The following is a 20300-nucleotide window of genomic DNA, read 5'->3' on the forward strand; positions in this document are numbered from 1 at the left end:
GTTGGCTAGCATTCATATGCAGATAAACCCTTTCATAGGGTAGTATGGGCGTTGAATGTGATTTACACTACAGTTGGTGTAATCTGGTAACGATGTTTTTGACATTTATGTAGTTATAAACTGTGTGTCAATAAAATAGGAAAGGAAATCAGAGAGCGTATTATAAAACTTCATACTTTATACACAGCAGACAATTGTAAATGTGTTTACTGGGACGAAGATTTTCTGAGGAATCGGAAGCCTGCGATACACGCTCAAGTGGATTGTTTGTCAGTGTCATCCTATAATTCAGTGTTTTATAGTCCCAAAACTTCCCGGTAAACAATCGTATAAGCAAACTGTTTGTAAATTGGGCGTTATAACAAAATACATACAAAACTCTATGCATTTACTAAGCACTCACTTGATGAAGGAGCAACAAGTAGCTCTGAAACGTCGTGACAAAGAATAAAAGGAAATGCTTTCCATAAAAAGTGTCAATTAAGTATTCATGAATACTATTATATGGTTAATCGGCTACACACTCGTTTCACTGAATATGTACAAGGAAGAATCCGAAGTACAAATAGTTTATACGGTCTTTAGTATGTTGAGCTGTCTTATAATATAAAATAGATAGGGCGAATGTAGACATCTTCTATTTCACCTCCCTGCATACTGAAGGCATCTATGCTTGCCTAAGTATTATTGACTTGCATTGGAGATTTGGGATATCGTTGTTCAAAGATCTGTGTGCAACTGATAAAGGGGATTGTGCGTGTTAAAAATATACAGATTAAGTATTGAACTTAAGCATCCTGCCAAACCATTTCCTTTGACACTGATTTCTCCATACTCTTGTGAGGGACACGAAGCCGGAATGGTCATGGAGTTGTTAAACGGGTAGTGCATTTGTCTTTAGTGGGAGCGTTCACCTCTGAACTCCAGATTTTCTTGTCTACATTTTGACTCTCCCCGAAGTGTGTCCTTGGTATGGGCATTCGGGAGTTTGTCTCTAACCTGCACCCCTAAGTACGTATCGACCCGACTTTCCACGAGATGATCAATAACTCGATAATGAGAATCAGTTACTTTAGAGTGGAGTCCTTTGGTAAAAAGTTCAAGGTCATCCATGTAATGGCGGTGAGTACGGGGTGTTGGGGATCTGTGCTTTGATATTGAAAACAAACGAAAACACTAATGGGAATATAGTGTTTATTACATATCAAAACTCATAATTCGAGAAGTCCTTGGTAAAGATCATACTTCAAAGGTATCAAATGATGGTATTAGTAGGCTCATGTTATTACTTTAACTAGTTCTACTGTATGAACCTCTGGAGCACATCACAGAAATCAGAGTAAGGGAAGCTACAGCTTAAAGTGTCACATAGTTGCAACTTTATGTGACATTGAAGAGATTTTCACACATTCCGTGTCAAATTATTTTGTATATTATGCGTTACAAAATGCGTATACGCTCGTTAACATTTGTGGGGGCGGTCGGGTAGACTAGTGGTTGAAGCGTTCGTCTCGCCGAAGACCCGGGTTCGATTCCCGACATGGGTACAATGTGTGAAGCCCATTTCTGGTGTCCCCGCCGTGATATTGCTGGAATATTGCTAAAAGTGGCGAAAAACCATACTCACTCACTCACTCGTTAACATTTGTGTAAAATCCTGCGTAGTGTCAAGTAAACAGTTTCTTCTTGGAGTGTTCGTGTGTGATGAAGGACAGCTGGGGGAGGCAATGACTGGAGGCAATTCTTTCAAACATTCTTGCCTCCATGTTCAGATAATTTCATATTCAAGCCTCTTTCTTCATTACATCGTTTACGGATGTGGATGTTGGAGGATATCCCGTATATATATATATATAGGCGGCGAAATATATATATATATAGGCGGAAAATAATATATAACCATATATATATATATATATATATATATATATATATATATATATATATATATATATATTATTTTCAAATGATCTAAATACATATTAAAACTAATTTCCGAGGAGGGCAACTTAGCTTCTGATAAATGAATAAAAAAAAAACCCACGCATACAATGTCCGATTTCAAAGGGAACGTGATTACTTCCGCTCTGTTTCAATGTCACAGCAAATGGACATTGCTCTGATCGGCGCGGGTTTCTGAGGATTACAGTTTCCTTAAAACAACTTTATCATTCACAAAAAGATAACAACTAATCAACAATTCACAACATTGATTTGCTAAGCTCTAAAACCCATACGGCAATACATGTGGATTAATAAAAACATGCGCAACCTATCCCGTGTTCACTAAACCTTACTAACACATGACACAAGATATTACAATTTAGTCATGCGGTATATAAACTATATATTATTCAAAAGTAGTTTTAGAACACCCGATTTTCATGACATGACAGATAATCTAAAGTCATATGAAATGATTGGATGTTCTTTAACTACTTGTGAGTAGTATAAAGTGTGTTGAGGAACAAGGAATCACTCCAGCCGAGCACTGTCTGGTCCAAGTGCTGGGACGTGGGGAAGCCCATTGCTGCTGATGAATTCCGGGTCCTCCAAATGAAAGTCATGCAGGTCAAGGTCAAGGCTCTGAAATAACGATAAACTGTTTATAGTCATTTTGAAACAAAATACGCATTGATTTCTGGACTACGTCAAACTTTATAATTGAAATAAATGACGAACATACATAAATACTGATAAAAGGAAGCATTTGACATAACTTCCCAATGTACCCAAAACTAGCTGCGATATAATTGGTCAATTTGTGACCAATAAATGTCAGTAAAAATTTTCATTATTCGGTTTACCGATTCGACCCTACGAACAAAAAAAACACTGTAAAAAAACATCTTATTATGACAACTGACAACACCTTCTGTGAAAGAGGAAAAAATTAAAATCTTGCCGCTTAACCAAAATTAGCATGCGCTCCTCTTGGTTTATTCTCCCTGTAGTGTTTTATTGTACGATAAACAACTCCCACTCGTGGTTTATTTCTTAAATAACATACAACCTGTGAATGCAACATCCATATATTCAGACTCTTCAAGCATTTTGGGCTTTGTAGATAAGACAAGACAAACTGACAGAAGAGAGAACAGAGATAGATATTAACAGTGTCTTCAGTATCTAACAATTCTTCCACCATTACGTCCGTGACGGTTTCAAGATTCATCTCAAAATGATAAAGACAGTTTATAATGGTTTGGTTAATTAAAGATTTAAGTCCTCATTATTTTTTAAAAAAAAGATGGTAATGCTTCTGAGAGAGTTTAAATATAATTAAGTGAGGTGGCTTCGAACAGTTTTAACTTTATGTGGGATAGATTTTCAGGGCGTAGACGCAAAACAATTTGAACATGTTCCTAACAGACGAGCCCCGTGGGGATTCCGGGTTAGAATTGGTCTCCAGCAACCTGAGCTGGTCGTAAGATGCGACTTAATGGATCGGATGGTTAGGTTCGGTGACTTGGTTGATAGCGTATCATCGTACTCCGACAGCATGAATCGATGGTCACAATATCAATCACTTATTTACAGGTCACGGTCATATAGCTGGAATATTGCGGAGTGGGGCGTTAAAAAGACAAACAAGCACGAAATGTTGATGACAGGTCAGGTTAATGTGACTTCTTTGAGAGGCATTTAGAAGTTGGAGCACTAACGGTGTTAGAACCTACACCGAAACGTCGCTCCTAATTGTAATAAAGAAGTTGTTCATTCATAAATCTTATTCTTACTTAGGTTAAAGTGGATGAAAGCCGGGCAACGCAGGTCGTATAGCAGGTTACCATACGCATAGGCGACGTACATTGACACGGGTATGGTGCTGACAAACCGCGGACAAACGGTTCAGGAAAGATAAAATGTGATGTCGCAGGCAATATTGAGGGAGCCCCTGACTCCCAAATGTTACCTTTATAACATAAATCTCTAAACCACATACTAGAATTCACTCCACAAAGGTTAAAGGAAAACCTACAGAACACGCACCTAGGTGATAAAAGGGTGCGATTTGAAGAACTTACTGAGGAATATCGAAAAAATATAACATATAGGAATTAATTTCGTCCACCATCATTTTATTAACGCTAAATGAATATACCAAATACGATTGTATTTGCGTTCCGCGTACCACATGGCTAAGTTCCGCATAACCTCTAAATAGATTCCCAAAACCCATCTACCAAAAGCGGGGTCGGCAGGCTTAATATTAATATAGTCCAGTAATATTGCCACTGGTACAGTCCCTCGGTCAATTCTTAATGTAAGCGAGGGAAACTGGTTTGATTCATTATTTAGCATTATGAATCAATCGCGTTGAGCTCAAGAAGAATGGGTGTAACCTTTGTCTACCTGTGAAGAGCTTTGGCTTCAGCCCGTGGTCGATATATCAGTCCTAACGGATATATATGTTATTCTTTGAACATGCAAATTGTATCAGATGTCCACTTCGGAAGTATAAATATAACACACATCTATCAGAAACGTTTTTAATGGCAGGAAACGACGTGAGGTGTTTGGTACAGGAATATTAATGCTGTAACATCAGATAGAGCAAGTACTCTCTCTTTCGGCAAGGTCAGAGGTTTGTATTTGGTTCCTTGGGTCAAAAGGAGACACTGTCCCAGGTTAATTATGGCCAGAGTTTTTCTCTTCTTTTTTATTTTGGTTTAAGGATTTGTATTTCCTCAAAATGTGAAGTAGGTAGGTGACAGTTTGGGTCGAGAGTTTTTAAGAAAGAAATTCAACATCTTCAATAACAGTATGTGACATTACAATGTAGCCATTGGTTCCTTAATTTAATCCGGCCCATAAACCAAAGTGCAAGTGAATGAGTGAGTGAGTATGGTTTTACTCCGCTTTTAGCAATATTCCAGCAACATCACAGCGGTGGACACCAGAAATAGGCTTCACACGGGTCTTCCGCGTGACGAACGAACACTTTAACCACTAGGCTAACTCACCGCTCCGCAAAATGCAAGTAATGCACTTTGTTAGGGGATGGGTTTCACTGTACGCCTTACAGTTTGTGTTGGCAAAGTGTTTAAACAACTTAAATCAAACTTGGTTTGGTTGCTAACTGGTATTTCTCATGTACACCATTTGTCAGTCACACAGTGAAAAGAGTTCAGTGATCTTGTTGATACTGGTCATAAATTAACCCTTCAACAGACCAATGCCCTATGCTATCCGTCCTGGCCGAGAGTCCTTCTTTAGAGGTCATCACTGCTTGTGTCATGGGCTTCCTTCCAATTCTTGTGTCTACCTCATTCTTAGGGTGCAAGATTAAACACAAAGTCTATTTGATATTAGATCTATAATGTACAATTTACTCTCCTCCCTGTCTGCAGGTATCATTTGTTTGTTGTTTAACGCTGCACTCAGCAATATTCCATGTATATGACGGAGGTCTGTAAATAATCGAGTCTGGACCAGACAGTGATTGATATCGTGAGCATTGATCCACGCATTTGGGATACGATGACAAGCATCAACCAAGTCAGTGAGCCTGACCACCCATTCCTGATAGTCACCTCTTAGACAAGCATAGTCGCAAACATGTGTTGCTGAAGCCCAATTCTACCCTGCAGATCTCCAACAATAAAGGTGAGGTGAAATTGGGTTTAACGTCGCGTCCAAGATTATTGCACTTATATAGCGACGTGCATGCATGTGTATGTGTGTGTGTGGCTGCTTGTACTAGTCCGGGCTCCAACAATAAAAAAAAAAATAGCCAATCACAACATGGCAAAATATAGATTCATGAGAGAAGATAAAAAATGCTGTTGGTGCTAAAGAGATTATACGGCTACAGGAAACCATAATGACTATCAAAAATCATGTAATACACTGAGTAAGGATAAGAATTTATGGATGAACAACTTCTTTATTACAATTAAGAGCAACGTTTCGGTGTAGGTTCTAACACCGTTATCAAGCAAGTGATTTACATAGTGCAGTAAGCAAGTATATATACACGTAGGAAGCAATGTTTATTTAGTAGGGTAGATATTGTATACTGGAGTAGTTTACATTACTCCTTTGTATCATGGCACTGACTTCACCCATGATCATCATCACTGCCCTTGTGTGTACACAGCAGGCTTCGCTACTCCAGTATACAATATCTACCCTACTGTATAAACATTGCCTCCTACGTGTATATATACTTGCTTACTGCACTCTGTAAATCACTTGCTTGATAACGGTGTTAGAACCTACACCGAAACGTCGCTTGTAATAAAGAAGTTGTTCATCCATAAATTCTTATCCTTACTTAGTACTCCAACTTCTAAATGCCTATCAAAGAAGTTAATACACTGAGTGTAAGAAAGGCTGTGGCAGCATGTGACACATTTTGTGTTCTTGATCTGTCGAGATTAAATCGGGTTTATTGTCATCTTCACAATTATTTCACTTACATGGCTGCTGGTACTAGTCCCTACTAATGCCAGTTTTATAGTACTAGCCCACTGAAATAACACCTTGCAGTTTAACATGAATACCCCACTCAGACACAGTATACTGACTCCGCGCCGACCAGTCCTTGTTTAGCCCCTTAATAATGAGCGCCAGGCAGGGTCACAACAAGTACCATCTTTTAACATCTTTTGGTATGAAGCGTCCAGTTAAACCAGCAACCTTCCACTCTCTTGGCAGCAACACAACACTTCTAATAAGAGATTATTTTATTCATTGTATACGAATTACATTATCAATGTTTGACAAGCACAGCACATATGTCGATAACACCACCATCTCTCCACTGATGAACACTTACTTACAGTGCAGGAATTACAATTTGAGTAGGATTGTTATAGTGCAAGTTCACGATTTAATATGAAGGCATGCTATTAGCCATGATTAAAGACATGTAGATTTCTAGGGCATATATTTGTGATTATGAGATTTGAATAATCATTCTTTACTGTAATAAATCTGGATTAATAACTTTTGACTGTGCTTTGAAACCTCTCTGGAAGCCCTGAATCTTAAATAAATCACATTCTTTCAGACAAGCAAACTTTACTGACAATGGTCTTTCCATGACCAGTAAAATCTACCGAAGAAGATGCTGGGAGGATTTGGCTGGTAGTGTCACCAGTGTTTGGCAGAGGCTGAACTACGATGAGAGGAGACTGATTTCACAATCAGAGGTCCCTTACTTCCCTGAATCCGAAATATAAGGCCGAAAGTTCATTGATATATAATCCCTTATTTGGCATTTATTAGCATAAATTTAACATTTCAATTCATTTAACAATGGTCAATTGTGAATTTATAACAACTTCTTTGCTACGCAAATGTGAGTATGACTTACAAGCTCATATAAAATCATGATGATAAAATTCTCTAAATGTTAAACATGACGTGAAGTCTGTAAATGCATCCTTGTCAAGAGGTATCTGGTAAATGTTATCTTTTGATTACAGACCATGATTAAAAAGTAGAAAAATGTCATTAAATGATCTTTCTCTATGCACATATCAATGAACTTGTATGCAATGACATCATCAACACAGCGTAATTACTGTTTCTGTGAAATTACTGCCAGGAAAAACAGGTTATATTACATTCAGACGTGTAAAACAAGGCAGTTTCACAATACAATCATGCTCCAGCTTGTCTCAAAGCATGCAGAGAACTTTTCAAAGATATCTGTAACAAAATACATTTTATTGTTTCAAGTCACATTACGTTTGTTCTGAAAGCCTTTGTTTTACCTTATACACGTACATCAATTTGAACACGGTACATATCTTTCAAATATCATGAATGTAAGATATCCTTGAAAAGTGACTTTGAAACATGCATTTAACCCTAATTCTTCTTTTGTTTGTTGGTATCTTTCAGAAGTTGCAGGTAGGTGTACACCCTGTCCATAAACACCCACAGGAGAAGTTTATAACCAGTCACCATGACAACAACTGACAGATACAACCACTGGAAACCTTAATTTTCTATGTAGAACGTAAATTTGATAATGACAAAGATGTATGTGCTGCAAAGTGCCTATTGACTACAACGACTTTCACAACACGAGAGTCTGACTGAAGCCTAGGACACTACAACGCTCCAGAGGCTGAGACGACTGTTCTATTCTCTCCGACTACTGTCGCCATTCAAGGCATTCATTTCCATCTCTTCTGTTACTGCCTCCTTGGGACGAGACACCTGTCAAGATAAAACACATGCCATACTAACTCCTCAATAATGAGGGCATCAACCACCGGAACACAGATTCCTCTTTCGAGACAAACAATGACGATTACACCCACTAGGAAAAATAAGCTATTTGCATGCCCCTGACATTTAATTGACATTCACCAAGAAGGTGGACTTCTAATGCATTATCAGCTGGGAGAAGGAGCTAGGGAAATTGTTTTGAATGGGAAGAGCTGGCAACTGGACCGAGGAACACTCTAGGGATCTCAGGAATCTGGGTAATGTCTTCACAGATACGAATGTTTCTGGAACGTCTGATCAGGAATTTGCCAGATAAGAGTGACAATTGTGGACAAGCAGTGACCCCAGTATTGTTTCAGCTTTATGATTAATGTAAACTACTCCTGAAATATATAAAAGATAGTCCATCGAGGTAGTGCACTCACAAGTTACTATAACCACAAAGTGAGGAAAAGACTGCCATCATCACCCAAAGCTTTGATCAAATGACCAGGTCATAAGGCTTGTCCTTTGTATCCTCAGTAGACAAAAAACATGTTTCATTGATAGTAACCCCCATCACTGCATGGTTGATGATTTATCATTACACATAATACGTCCTGATAAAAATCTCGCTGAAGCCAACCAGTCATTGACAAGGTGAACATCTACACATTGTAAATACCTCTGATCTGCATTTTAGTTGACTTTAAGGACAAGCCCTGGGTACTTATTCTGCCTCAGAAATGATAAGCCATAACCTCTTCACATTATTTTTAATGAACATCGAAACATAGGTGCTGCCTCATAAAGTCAACAGTGTGACAGAGAAATTGTCTACTGAGATCAAGGCTGCACATTACATGCGTTACATGCTTTGACTGTCCTGATATTCAAACCTACTGACATTCCCATTGGACAAAGCATTAGGAAAAAGGTGACATTCAGCCCTCCTGTGTCCAGGGATAGACATGTCCACTAGTCCATTAGTCCCCGACTAGCAACAACTAGATGGACTAGTAATTTTACACAACTGCTTGTCCGAGGTGAGTGAGTGAGTTGGGTTTAACGCTGATTTTAACAGCATTACAGTTATATCGCGGCATGTCAGCTTAATGTGGGAGGAAAGCCCGAAGTAATGCAGGTCTTAGACGTTTAACACTTCGGTGAAACCCACGAGCATGGGTATGGTGCTGACAAACCTAGAAACATAATCGGGGCGAACCGAGATTCGAACCCACAATCATAGGTTTCTGGCATGCCAAAGGGACGCAACTCTGCACAGCGAAATGCGGCACCTAAGATGACTGGGCCACCCGTGCCCCCTTGTCTGAAATGAGCTGTGGAGAAGTTGGATATGACCAATGGTGTCTACCCATGCTGTCTGTCCACCAAGCAGGACAACTGTATCAAGGACATTTCCTATAACTCTACTACAAACTACATGTATCAGCCTTGACTGGTCACACATCAACCACTGCAACACACCAACGCTATGAATACCCTACAAAGAAATCCAACAAATTAATCCCAACTCCTACGACCCGGGCTATTTTACCATTACCATGTTGAGCATAACGCGACAACCTAGAGGACAGGAACAATCCACTTGGCATGCTCTCTCCCTCGTGACATTCCGCAATACTGACAGTGAAGCAACATGCCCTATGCTGAGCCTGGTGTACTGTTACCTTGTTAGTGCATGCGTTCAGTGTCATGCTAGTGGCAACATTATCTACCGGTAATTTGTTGCATATTGTAACAGTTAATATAATACAGCTATGTGATAACTCGCAAAGAACAATGAAGAGCCAAGTGTGGTTTATTTCACAATAAAACATTGTTCTGTCACGACAGCATTTCTGGAGATTCGAACAAGGGATAGCAACTCGATGATTGGATATTGTTATTTTTTAGAGGGGAGTGTCTAGTGAGTTGTTCCCCACAGATGTAGATGGGCAACGCAGATAAATGTGATGGCCGAACGTTTGCGGGAGAGATATGACAAACAGTATGACATGATTGTGAGACTAAGTGGGAAACATCCACCTGTGCATTTTTGGACTTGTCCGACATTGCCAAGGTCATATTTTATTGAGAGAGTCATCATCATTAAAATTTGGGTAAATATTTTTAGGGCTTGTACATTTTATCATCATCCAAAGAGGTGTAAATAATGTTGAAATCTTATATAAGAAATTAACCAGTGTTTTATTATAGATAAACGACTCCCATTCGTCATTTATTTCTTAAATATGGGCGAAATAAAGCAGGGAGTGATGTGATTATGCTGGTGAAACCAACGAGCATCGTATGGAGCTGATAATACCATGGACCATGAAGCCTTTATCTGGGTTTGCAACCAGTGGTCTGGAAGACCGACTGAACCAAGTGGACAAGCAGGTGTACTGTACACATACACGGAGACCGCAGTTAATTAACATGGGACATATAGGTAGTTAGTCTCAGCAGGATATTTACAACACTTTAACCAACGGTCTATTACTTCTCCTGCAGTGAAAATGGACATGTTGGAAGACCATAGCTGACAGGGCTTTTCACTTTGAGTGAGTGGGTATGGTTTTACGCTGCTTTTAGCATTCGTCGTCATCACGGCGCTGTACCTGTTTCTAAAGCACAGAAAACCAGGTGACGTATTATCACACTAGTGGGTGAGTGAGTGAATGAATGCTGACTGTAGTCGGCAATAGTCGAGCTAAACCAGTGAGTGAGTGTGAGTGAGTATGGTTTTACGCCGCTTTTAGCAATATTCCAGCAATATCACGGCGGGGGACACCAGAAATGGGCTTTACACATTGTACCCATGTCGGGATTCGAAGCCGGGTCTTCAGCGTGATGAGCGAACGCTTTAACCACAAGGCTACCCGACCGCCCCTCATCACTTTGAAGCTGCACTGATTATGATGACTGTATGTACTTCTGTTTAACAATTAAATACAAGTTGGACCTTATGTCGTGTATATTTCCAGGCACTAGAAACTGTGCCCAACATCAATGATGCATCACTTGCTAAAAAACATGCAATACATTGCATGCCAGGTTAATATGGCAGATACATAATATTGTATACCATGTTTATATCGCAGATACATAATACTGTATACCATGTTTATATCGCAGATACATAATACTGTATACCATGTTTATATCGCAGATACATAATACTGTATACCATGTTCATATGGCAGATAGATCATACTTTTTTGTACACCATGTTTATATGGCAGACACATTATATTGTATCATGGACATGTCATGTTTTAAGTAATTTAATATCTGTATTTACGATTTTCTATTTGAACTACAAATGAACACATTTTACAACAAGTTTGTTCTCTTACAGGCTATACTCATTAATACAAAGTTTTACAAGTTTGATCAATTTTTATCTCTTTTGATTATTACGATTCTCATTTAATTAAAGGTGGGGTTCGAACATTGATATGCTGATTGGATCATTCAAACTACTTTTCTGCTAGGTCATGCAGTTCTGCACTTCACATTCACCTTTTGACTCTTTTTGAGTGCTGAAGCCATCAAAGCTTGTAATACCTTACAGTTTAGTTTAATTGTTTACATTTGTTTACATTTGTTCATAAGTGTGGATATTTTGTCATTCTAGTACTATACAAGTAAATTCAACCCAAACAAGGCTAACTCAAACCTTAGCTTAAATCATTGTTCAGTCATAGAGCATCTACCGGTACCCAGTTTGTTTGTTTGTGTTTTCTGTTGTTCTTACAGCAAGCATGGGTTGATGAAGACCTATTCTCTTCCTTGTCTGCCCAGAGAGCAGGAGATCAGTGGTTCAATGCCAAAGTGCATCATACCAAAAGACGATAAAAGATGGCGTGTTTTTGTCCTGTCTGGCACTAGGTATTAAGGGGCTAAAACAAGGACTGGTCGGCTCAAAGTCAGTATACTGTGTCTGGATGGGGTATTCATCTTAAACTACAGCATGGTATCTCAGTAGACTAGCACTACTAAACCAACATTTGGCGGGATTAGTACAAGCAGCCACACAAACTAATGTGCATGCACCGTGCAATATTAGTGCCAAACATGATGATAAACACCATGATGTAATGACAAGAAACTTCATGCAGCTATCCCACGTAAATTGAAGCATTCCGTCACACACAGACATCCTATGTGTATATGTGTAATGCATAGAGGCGACAGTAAGCAATGGAGTGAGTGAGTGAGTGAGTTGGGTTTAACGCTGCTTTTAACAGTATTCCTGTTATATCGCGGCGTGTCAGCTTAATGTGGGAGAAAAGCCCGAAGTGATGCAGGTCTCAGACGTTTACCACTTCGGTGAAATCCACAAGCACGGGTATGGTGCTGACAAACCTAAAAACATAATTGGGGCGAACCCGGATTCGAACCCACAATCATAGGTTTTTGGCATGCCCAAGGGACGCAACTCTGCACAGCGAATTGCGGCGCCTTAGACGACTGGGCCAACTGTGCCCCCAGTAAGCAATGGAAAAGTGAGACATTGAAAATGATGTGACAGAGATGAGGGTTTTGAAATACCATGCCAAGCATGTGAGACTGTCAGAACAGTTGATTTCTTAACCTTAATTGTCCTTCACAAGGTAAATATTCTGTAAAGACACATCTGCACACTGCTTACACAAAATACATAAAAGTTCTTTATCTTAGTGTCAAGCAGTTTTACTCTTGTTCTAGGGAAACTTGCTACTAATGTAGTTATTGTGCAATGTGTTGTATAACTCACATCTCCAGTTCAAACAAATGTTTAATACAAATGAACCGAAAAGGCAATACACAAACTATCCTGTTACATTGTGCTTATAAGAGGCCATTATCAGATTTTCACAATTTCTTTCCCAAAGACATCCATGATGAAAAGGTCAAAGAGTAGATGACAGAGATACAGAACAAGTATAGATACATAGAGGCCAGTACAGACAGAGCCAGCAGAGTAACTGAGTCAGGTACTTACCAGCCAGTTGAGGGGGGTAGAAATGAGCAGATCAGTGGCGAAGCTCAGAGCTTCCTGTACGTAGCTCAGTCTGTCCTTGGTCTCGTTCAGGAACCAAGAAGGGAGGTCTTCAAAAGATTTAGCCTGGAACAAACATGAGCACATAGATAAACACCCTGAGTTTGTCACATCAATAAACGCCCTGAGCATGTCGCATCGATAAACACCCAGAGTATGTCACATCGATAAACATCCTGAGCATGTCACGTCAATAAATACCCTGAGCATGTCAGATCGATAAACATCCTGAGTATGTCACATCAATAAACACCCTGAGCATGTCACGTCAATAAACATCCTGAGTATGTCACATCCATAATCACCCAGAGTATGTCACATCCATAAACACTCTGAGTGTGTCCTCATACCATTTGCACACAGAACTGAGCAATAATTAAAAGATGTCTTAATCTCAGAAAAAGATAATGAAACCAAAATCTTGGACTCTTGATTTGATACCTCTTTCTTGAGATTGAGAAAATGAAATAACAACTGTAACCGTCCAGTGATAATAGTAAGCATTCATCTACTTGCTGGACACAATTTGCATGTGTAACGGTACCCCGAAGTTACAGGCAGATTCTTATTGTTGGCTATCAGCCTTTTTGCAAGCATTATTTGGTGGAGAATAAAGAAATATATATCTTGAATGGGCAAAAAGGATTATAATACAAACCTTGGAAAAAGTTGTGTAGAGTTCTTCAACATATTTTTTGGCCTGAGCAATAGATTCTCGCAGATGCTGAGGTTGAGAGGTGACGTACTGGGACACTGTGTTGGTGCTGTTGCGGATCTGGCGGGTGAGGCGGCGCGCCAGGAGGATGGTTCTCTCCTCCAGGTTCTGGTGGCAAACATTGAATATTTGGAACTACTGGATCTCGTCAAGTCATATGCAAATGTGATACTTGGAGACCCGTGAAGATCCGGGGTAGAATAGGTCATGCTTGCCGTAAAAGGCGACTATGCTTGTCATAAGAGGCCGCTAACGGGATCGGGTGGTCAGGTTCATTGACTTAGTTGACGCATGTCATCATATCCCAACTGTGTGGATTGATGCTCATGATGTCAATCACTGGATTGTCTGGTCCAGACTTGATTATTTAACAACCACCATCACATAGCTAGAATATGGCTGAGTGCAGCATTAACAACAAACATACGATACTTGGATGCATGAAGCTACTTTTGCTAGCTGTCCACAAGGAGGGAGTGGGTGGACGAACTGTTCGGGAGTATCGTAGTGGGGAACAATTTTGTTATCAAAACTACATACAGTGTCAATGATTTGTTAATCCGGAATGTGTTAATCCAGATGATTTTATGAGGAAAAGTATAAGGAGGTTTCACCGACCCCTGTCTTCAGCATACAAAGCAGGACATCACCAAGCTACCCATAAGTAAGGTAATCAACACAGACACATCCTGAAGTTTTGTGCCAACTTCTTTTTCAATCCTAACATTTTGCAGGCTTCAGAATCCTAAATATTAGGCCATACAAGTATAGCTTTTTGTTTAATTCTTGATATTCATCAGTTGTTTTTTTTAGTGGACAAAACAGAACAAGTTGATCATGTTGAGTGCCCTGAAGAAAATGTGTTCACATGGCCTATTTCACTTTTTTTTCTCAGCTAAGTGATCATGGATGCAGACATGTTTTCAGCCTACCAATGTCCACTGAAAATAAATCAGGAGAAAAAAGACATCTGTGATATGGCCATTTTGAAAATACTCTTCTGATAAGAAACATTCCATTTTGTCCAAATCGCAAACAAATGAGCTCCCAAGGAGCATGAAGAGGTTACAGTCAATGGGGTATTGTCTCACCTGAGGGTTCTTCTCTTCCCCCTCCTCCTCCTCACTGGTGATGCGGGTCCAGGTCTCGCCGACCTTCTCCTGGACGGCGGTCACACCATCGCCTACAAGGGTCCGGGCCTGCTCAATGTTGTTCTTTGCATAATCAATCTGGGGGTAACACATAACAGTCAGTAATTAATTCGGAAAAGATACAGTGGTCATGATAGTATGATAGACTGTTTATCGCCACAATCAGCAGTATTCCAGCTTTAATATGGTGGCTGTTTGTAATCGTGTCTGGACTAGACGAACCAGTGATTGATATTGTGAGCAACTTTTCTTGGGTTTGGTGTACAATGACATGCAAGACAGAGAGCCTGACCACCCCATCCATTCAGTCACCTCCTACAACACGCATAAGCTGCTGGGGACCTATATTGCCTGGAATCCCCAGAGGGACAGACAGTGGTTGAAAATGGGGCACTGTAATTTCATAAACTTATATCTAAAATCTTACATCAGCCAGGTTTGTCAAATTATAACCTTGGACTAAAGTGTGGACAATAACCCCATGGTCAGCAATATGTCAGCTAGATGTGTTAGTAAGGTCTGCCACAAAACAAGTCACTGAAAGTGTGGAGCCCCTATGGTTAGTCAGGTCACAATGACAAAGGTAGGGAGGGACAGGTTGAGGCACTGGGTACCTACCAGGTTGACGGTGAAGTTGAGTTTGGAGAGGGCATCCTGGCCCTTCACCTGGACGCCACGCAGGTCCCGCATGGCTCGCTTGTACATGCGGCGGCGCACTTTAGACGTGAGAGACGTGGCGCGGTACAGAGGGTTCTTCTCAGGCTTGTCAATCTCACCTGAAGAACAATTCACACAAATGAAATATGTCATATCTTGGGCTGTTCAAACTTACTGCAGATCCAATGCATCGCGACACATTGTGCCAGTTAGTTATTTGGTATGAAAATGAATTGCAATTGATGACAATTAGGAAGTTTTCAGGTATCATACTGCAGTGGAGTATGATAAATAAACAAATGTATCGCTAATAGCCCACCCTACATATTTGAAATATATCCTTCCATAAGAAAAGTCTATGTTAGAAATATCTCTTTAGCTGAACACATCTTTTGCAATGTAACTAGGACGGTGCCTAGAATGACAGCCGACCATACCTGCAACTTATTCACATTTACTAACAATACTGACTGAATGCCTTCATCTTATCCTGAGCACTATCAGACTCAGGAAATGTTTAACAAATAGGCTTTAGCGTCAACTTACCATCTTCAGGGGGCAGATATCTGTCCACCAGATGTTCGGATGTAGACAGCACACCATCCAGCCCAGACACAGCCAGCTGGCCACACTTGGTCCCGAGGGAGGCGTCCAGCACACCTTGACCCAGACTCTGGACACGAGCGATCTGGGCAGTGCTGTAGTTCTTCACACCATTGACCGTGTCAGTACCAAACTGACCAACGCGAGTCACCTGCAAGTCATTATGTTCATAAATATTTGCCGAACAGGGTTTAAAATCAACTTAAGTCTGCTAGTTCGAAATTAGTACATTCAAGGACTACTATCAACAATGATCAATCCACATTATTCCAAATACCACATTTTGTCACTTCATCGATTGCCACTGTAGCATGTCATTGTCACGGAAAAGTGAAAATATAAACTAATTTGTAACCAGACTAAAGTGATTACTGTACATAAGGTGAGTGAGTGAGTATGGTTTTACGCCGCTTTTAGCAGTATTCCAGCAATATCACGGCGGGGGACACCAGAAATGGGCTTCACACATTGCTTACTGTACATGACTTTTTTATAAACAGGATCTAGTCATAAGGTTCCTGTTTTTCACGTGGTTTATGATTGGTGCACATGATATATGCTGTGACTGACCTGCTGTTTGCCGACATTGTAGACCCCACTCACGGTGCTGGTGACAGGTTTCAGGTATTCCTCACAGGCTTTCTTGCTGCTGGCATACACCTGTAATTAAACAGCACCCGGTCAGGTCGATTTAAAAATTGACTTCAATATAGTTTGTTTAAAGACAAGTCAACAGTAATAATGCCACAGATTGATTAATAAATCAGTAACACAAAAAAATGAAGACAACAATACGAAATCAGTAAAATTATTAAGCGCAATAATGCAAGACAAGCCACATCCACTCAATAATTAGCCAATCAGAAACCATTAGTTTGTTAGTGGGTTTGGCCTATTTCTTTTTGCGGTTAAGTGAAGCATAAATTCAAACATAATTGCTTGGTTAGCAATCAAATGACACAGAATACTCTGAATGTATTTGTATCTGGTTACTCTGTGACTGTTTGAAGATCTAAGTGTTAAATATATTAACATTACCATTGAACTATGCCGTATGCTGAGCGCATGCTCTACAAGCAGCAATGTACTAATTTATTGACGGTAATTATGTAATTTGAGTCCTCTTGGGAAACAAGCCATCTTTCTTACATGACTTGATTATAATTATACAGCAAGCATGACCAACACACACCTCATCAGCAGGCTGGGTGATGACTGGGTACTTGGTCTCCAGGTTGTTCAGTTTCTCACAGGCGTAATGATTCACCACAGCAACTGGAAACAGCAAATTGTAATCTACATCACAAATCTACATACCTGACAACTCCATTCAGATTAATACTGACATTGTCATTTGTACACATGGACTATCACAAGGGTTAGTAGAAATTCAGGCATTTTTTCAAGCAGGACCACCTCCACACCTTGAGGAGTGGTGGGTGAGTATGTTTTTTTGCCGATTTTAGCAATTTTCCAACAATATCAAAGCCCGGGAACACCAGAAATGGGCTTCACACATTGAACCTATGTTGGGAATCGAACCCGGGTCTTCAGCACGACGAGCCAACGCTTTAACCACTAGGCTACCCGACCCCTCCCCCTACACTGAGGGGTAGTTAACTAAGGCTTACACATTCCTCTGGACTAGTCTTTACAAGAAACACAAACTTCTAGGCTGTCTTAGTCGCAGCTTGTATTTCAATTTTCAACTGCTCAGCCAGGTAACCCTACTAAAGGATACCACTGACATTATGAATGTAAACTTGTTTTGCAAGTGTCTTCACTCTCTTGATCCTATCCTGTCAGTACTGGGATTAATAAGCTTACTCTGAGGCTGGACCTTGTCCACGAGAGGCTTGGCAGTTTGAGCCACTGTTGTGACACTGCTCTCGGCCAAGTTGAGGGCAGTTTTCAACAGGGTATGCCTTTCTTTGGTTTTCTCATAGGCACTGAAGGCAGTTGTCCATGCCAGGTTCACCATTGGCAGGTTCCCAAGCTTACTTATGAACTGTTCGTCTTCCATTCTTGTTTGTTGTGCCATGAGACTTTGTCGGTACATATAACTATTGCTGAAAGAGGAAGAAAAACTCATAACAGGACATGATCATGATGACAGTGATTTAATTACAACCCTGAACACCCTGGTACTAAACAAAGAATAGGTCGGAGATGGGATCAGAACCAACCTGGAAACAAATTATCCCAATCAAAATATAAAAGACAGAAACCAGTCGGTGCCAAAATCTTTGGAGATTACAAGATAGAACTTGGCTCTTAGCATCATTTTCTGTAGAATTTAGTGTTATTTTATGGATTATCATAATCTGAGCTAACGCAACCAAACAGAATTTTACTGGACACAGGATTCGGACAAGAAGTTAAAGTTGCAGAATGATAAACAGTCAGGGTGACCTCTTTCTTTATTTGGCTTTTTGAGGAGGTCAATTTTCATATAATTTTGGAATTCAAGCATCTGATTTTACACAATTATTCGCATTTGTTCATAAATAAAGTGTAAACTCTCCTGAACTATTTAGAGACATAGACCGTTATAAATATATTCATGGTGATTGTATTAATTTCATTTTGAAACAAAAATAACAGTAATATTGTCTTAGAGAGAGGAAAATATCATAAACAATATAGTGAATGAGCAATGTGGGAGTGGTGAAAACTTTTAACCACTAGGCTACCACGCCACCAAACATGATCATGATTTAGGGTAGAATGTATCCAATCCCTATCTTTCTGTACTGTTGCAAATTATATACCCTTTTGAAAAAGACCAACTATTTGTGTTAGACAATAATGTATGGAAGTTGTGAAGGGGGTCCAAGGGGGGTGTCCTTCTTTTCATGTCTATGTTGATATGAAGGGTATATGAAGGGCAGGGACTGGTCATGTACAGACATTGTGGGCTAGTTTAGACATTACAAGGAGCAGAATCCCCATCTAAAGTATCTTTTCATCATGTTCATACAACACAAAACTTGAATACGGAAAATAGCACTTCAAGAAAACAAAGGGTCACTGATGCTGTGAACTCTCTCTAAAATTCTCAGTGTATGATGGATGAGCTCACTCAAACTGAGAGTAAGACCATGGTTACCACCAAGGGATGTCCTGACCATCTGCTGCCCTGCCTGTTCTCGAATTGAATAATCTATACTATACAAAAACAAAGGCCAGTCGGGGATCACCATGGGGACACACTTGGGGTGGGCAGCCTGATGTTCAGACTGACCCATGTAACTCGAGAGGGAACAAATTGCCCATTCTTCGAAATACGAATAATTTCTTTCACACGAAATCAAAGTGTAAACTTGAATAGATCTAGATCTAGTTAATGTTTACATAAAAATCAGCTGAAAAAAATCTCACAAAAGACCACAGAAACATAGCTGTACATGAAATATATATTTACATCGTTGTCTACCAACCATTGAAGTAACGAATGAGATCTACAAACAGAAATCTACACACGTGATTAAATCACTGACATTTTAGCCAAGGCCTAGCTAGTTCTGACATGAAACTGTTGTCGACTAAGCCTTTTCGCCGATCAGTTGATAACAGGTAAGATTTTCTAATCAAACTAACTCTCCTTACCTCAGTATAATGTGTGAGAGCTCCAGCATTTAGCGAACTGTAAATGAACCTCAGTCTAAGGGGCTATCTTTATATACCCCGGGCAGATTACATCAACCTACGGTTCAAAGTCCACTTGCTGGTCTGCGCGTGACACGCCTTGACGTGTTTCCCCAAATAGCTCTTGTGCATTCAGAGCCGCCTGGCGGTCAAAGTGCGTGTCTACTAGGTCATCGTGACCTAACCTTTACTCTCCCACTTTGCCCGACCATGATTTAACATTTCCCCTGGAAGTCTGGTCAAAAGTATTGCATAGATATAGATGACTTGATATGATACAGCATGCTGTTTAGTCACGAGCAACGTT

The 20300-nt window shown here is 40.0% G+C and overlaps 1 protein-coding gene across 2 annotated transcripts; it reads right to left on the bottom strand.

Annotated features, from left to right (window-relative positions):
- Window positions 1-1195: 1195 nt before the first annotated feature.
- LOC139469834 (perilipin-2-like) lies at window positions 1196-20098 on the bottom strand. Of its 2 annotated transcripts, none has more exons than XM_071252174.1 (10): window positions 19955-20098; window positions 18173-18414; window positions 17538-17620; window positions 16916-17005; window positions 16289-16496; window positions 15704-15861; window positions 15026-15163; window positions 13878-14042; window positions 13163-13285; window positions 1196-2586 (listed from the first exon to the last, which is right to left on the bottom strand). In XM_071252174.1, exons 1-10 carry the CDS (start codon window positions 19981-19983, stop codon window positions 2476-2478), a joined length of 1347 nt encoding a protein of 448 aa, XP_071108275.1. In that variant the 5' UTR covers window positions 19984-20098; the 3' UTR covers window positions 1196-2475. The 2 variants fall into 2 exon arrangements, with proteins under 2 accessions (XP_071108275.1, XP_071108357.1); XM_071252256.1 differs by lacking the exon at window positions 1196-2586 and adding an exon at window positions 6322-8178 and having other exon boundaries at window positions 19955-20097.
- Window positions 20099-20300: the final 202 nt, after the last annotated feature.

The sequence above is a fragment of the Haliotis cracherodii genome, unplaced genomic scaffold, assembly GCF_022045235.1.
Source record: "Haliotis cracherodii isolate W230 unplaced genomic scaffold, xgHalCrac1.p SCAF_1, whole genome shotgun sequence".
NCBI lineage: Eukaryota > Metazoa > Mollusca > Gastropoda > Lepetellida > Haliotidae > Haliotis > Haliotis cracherodii.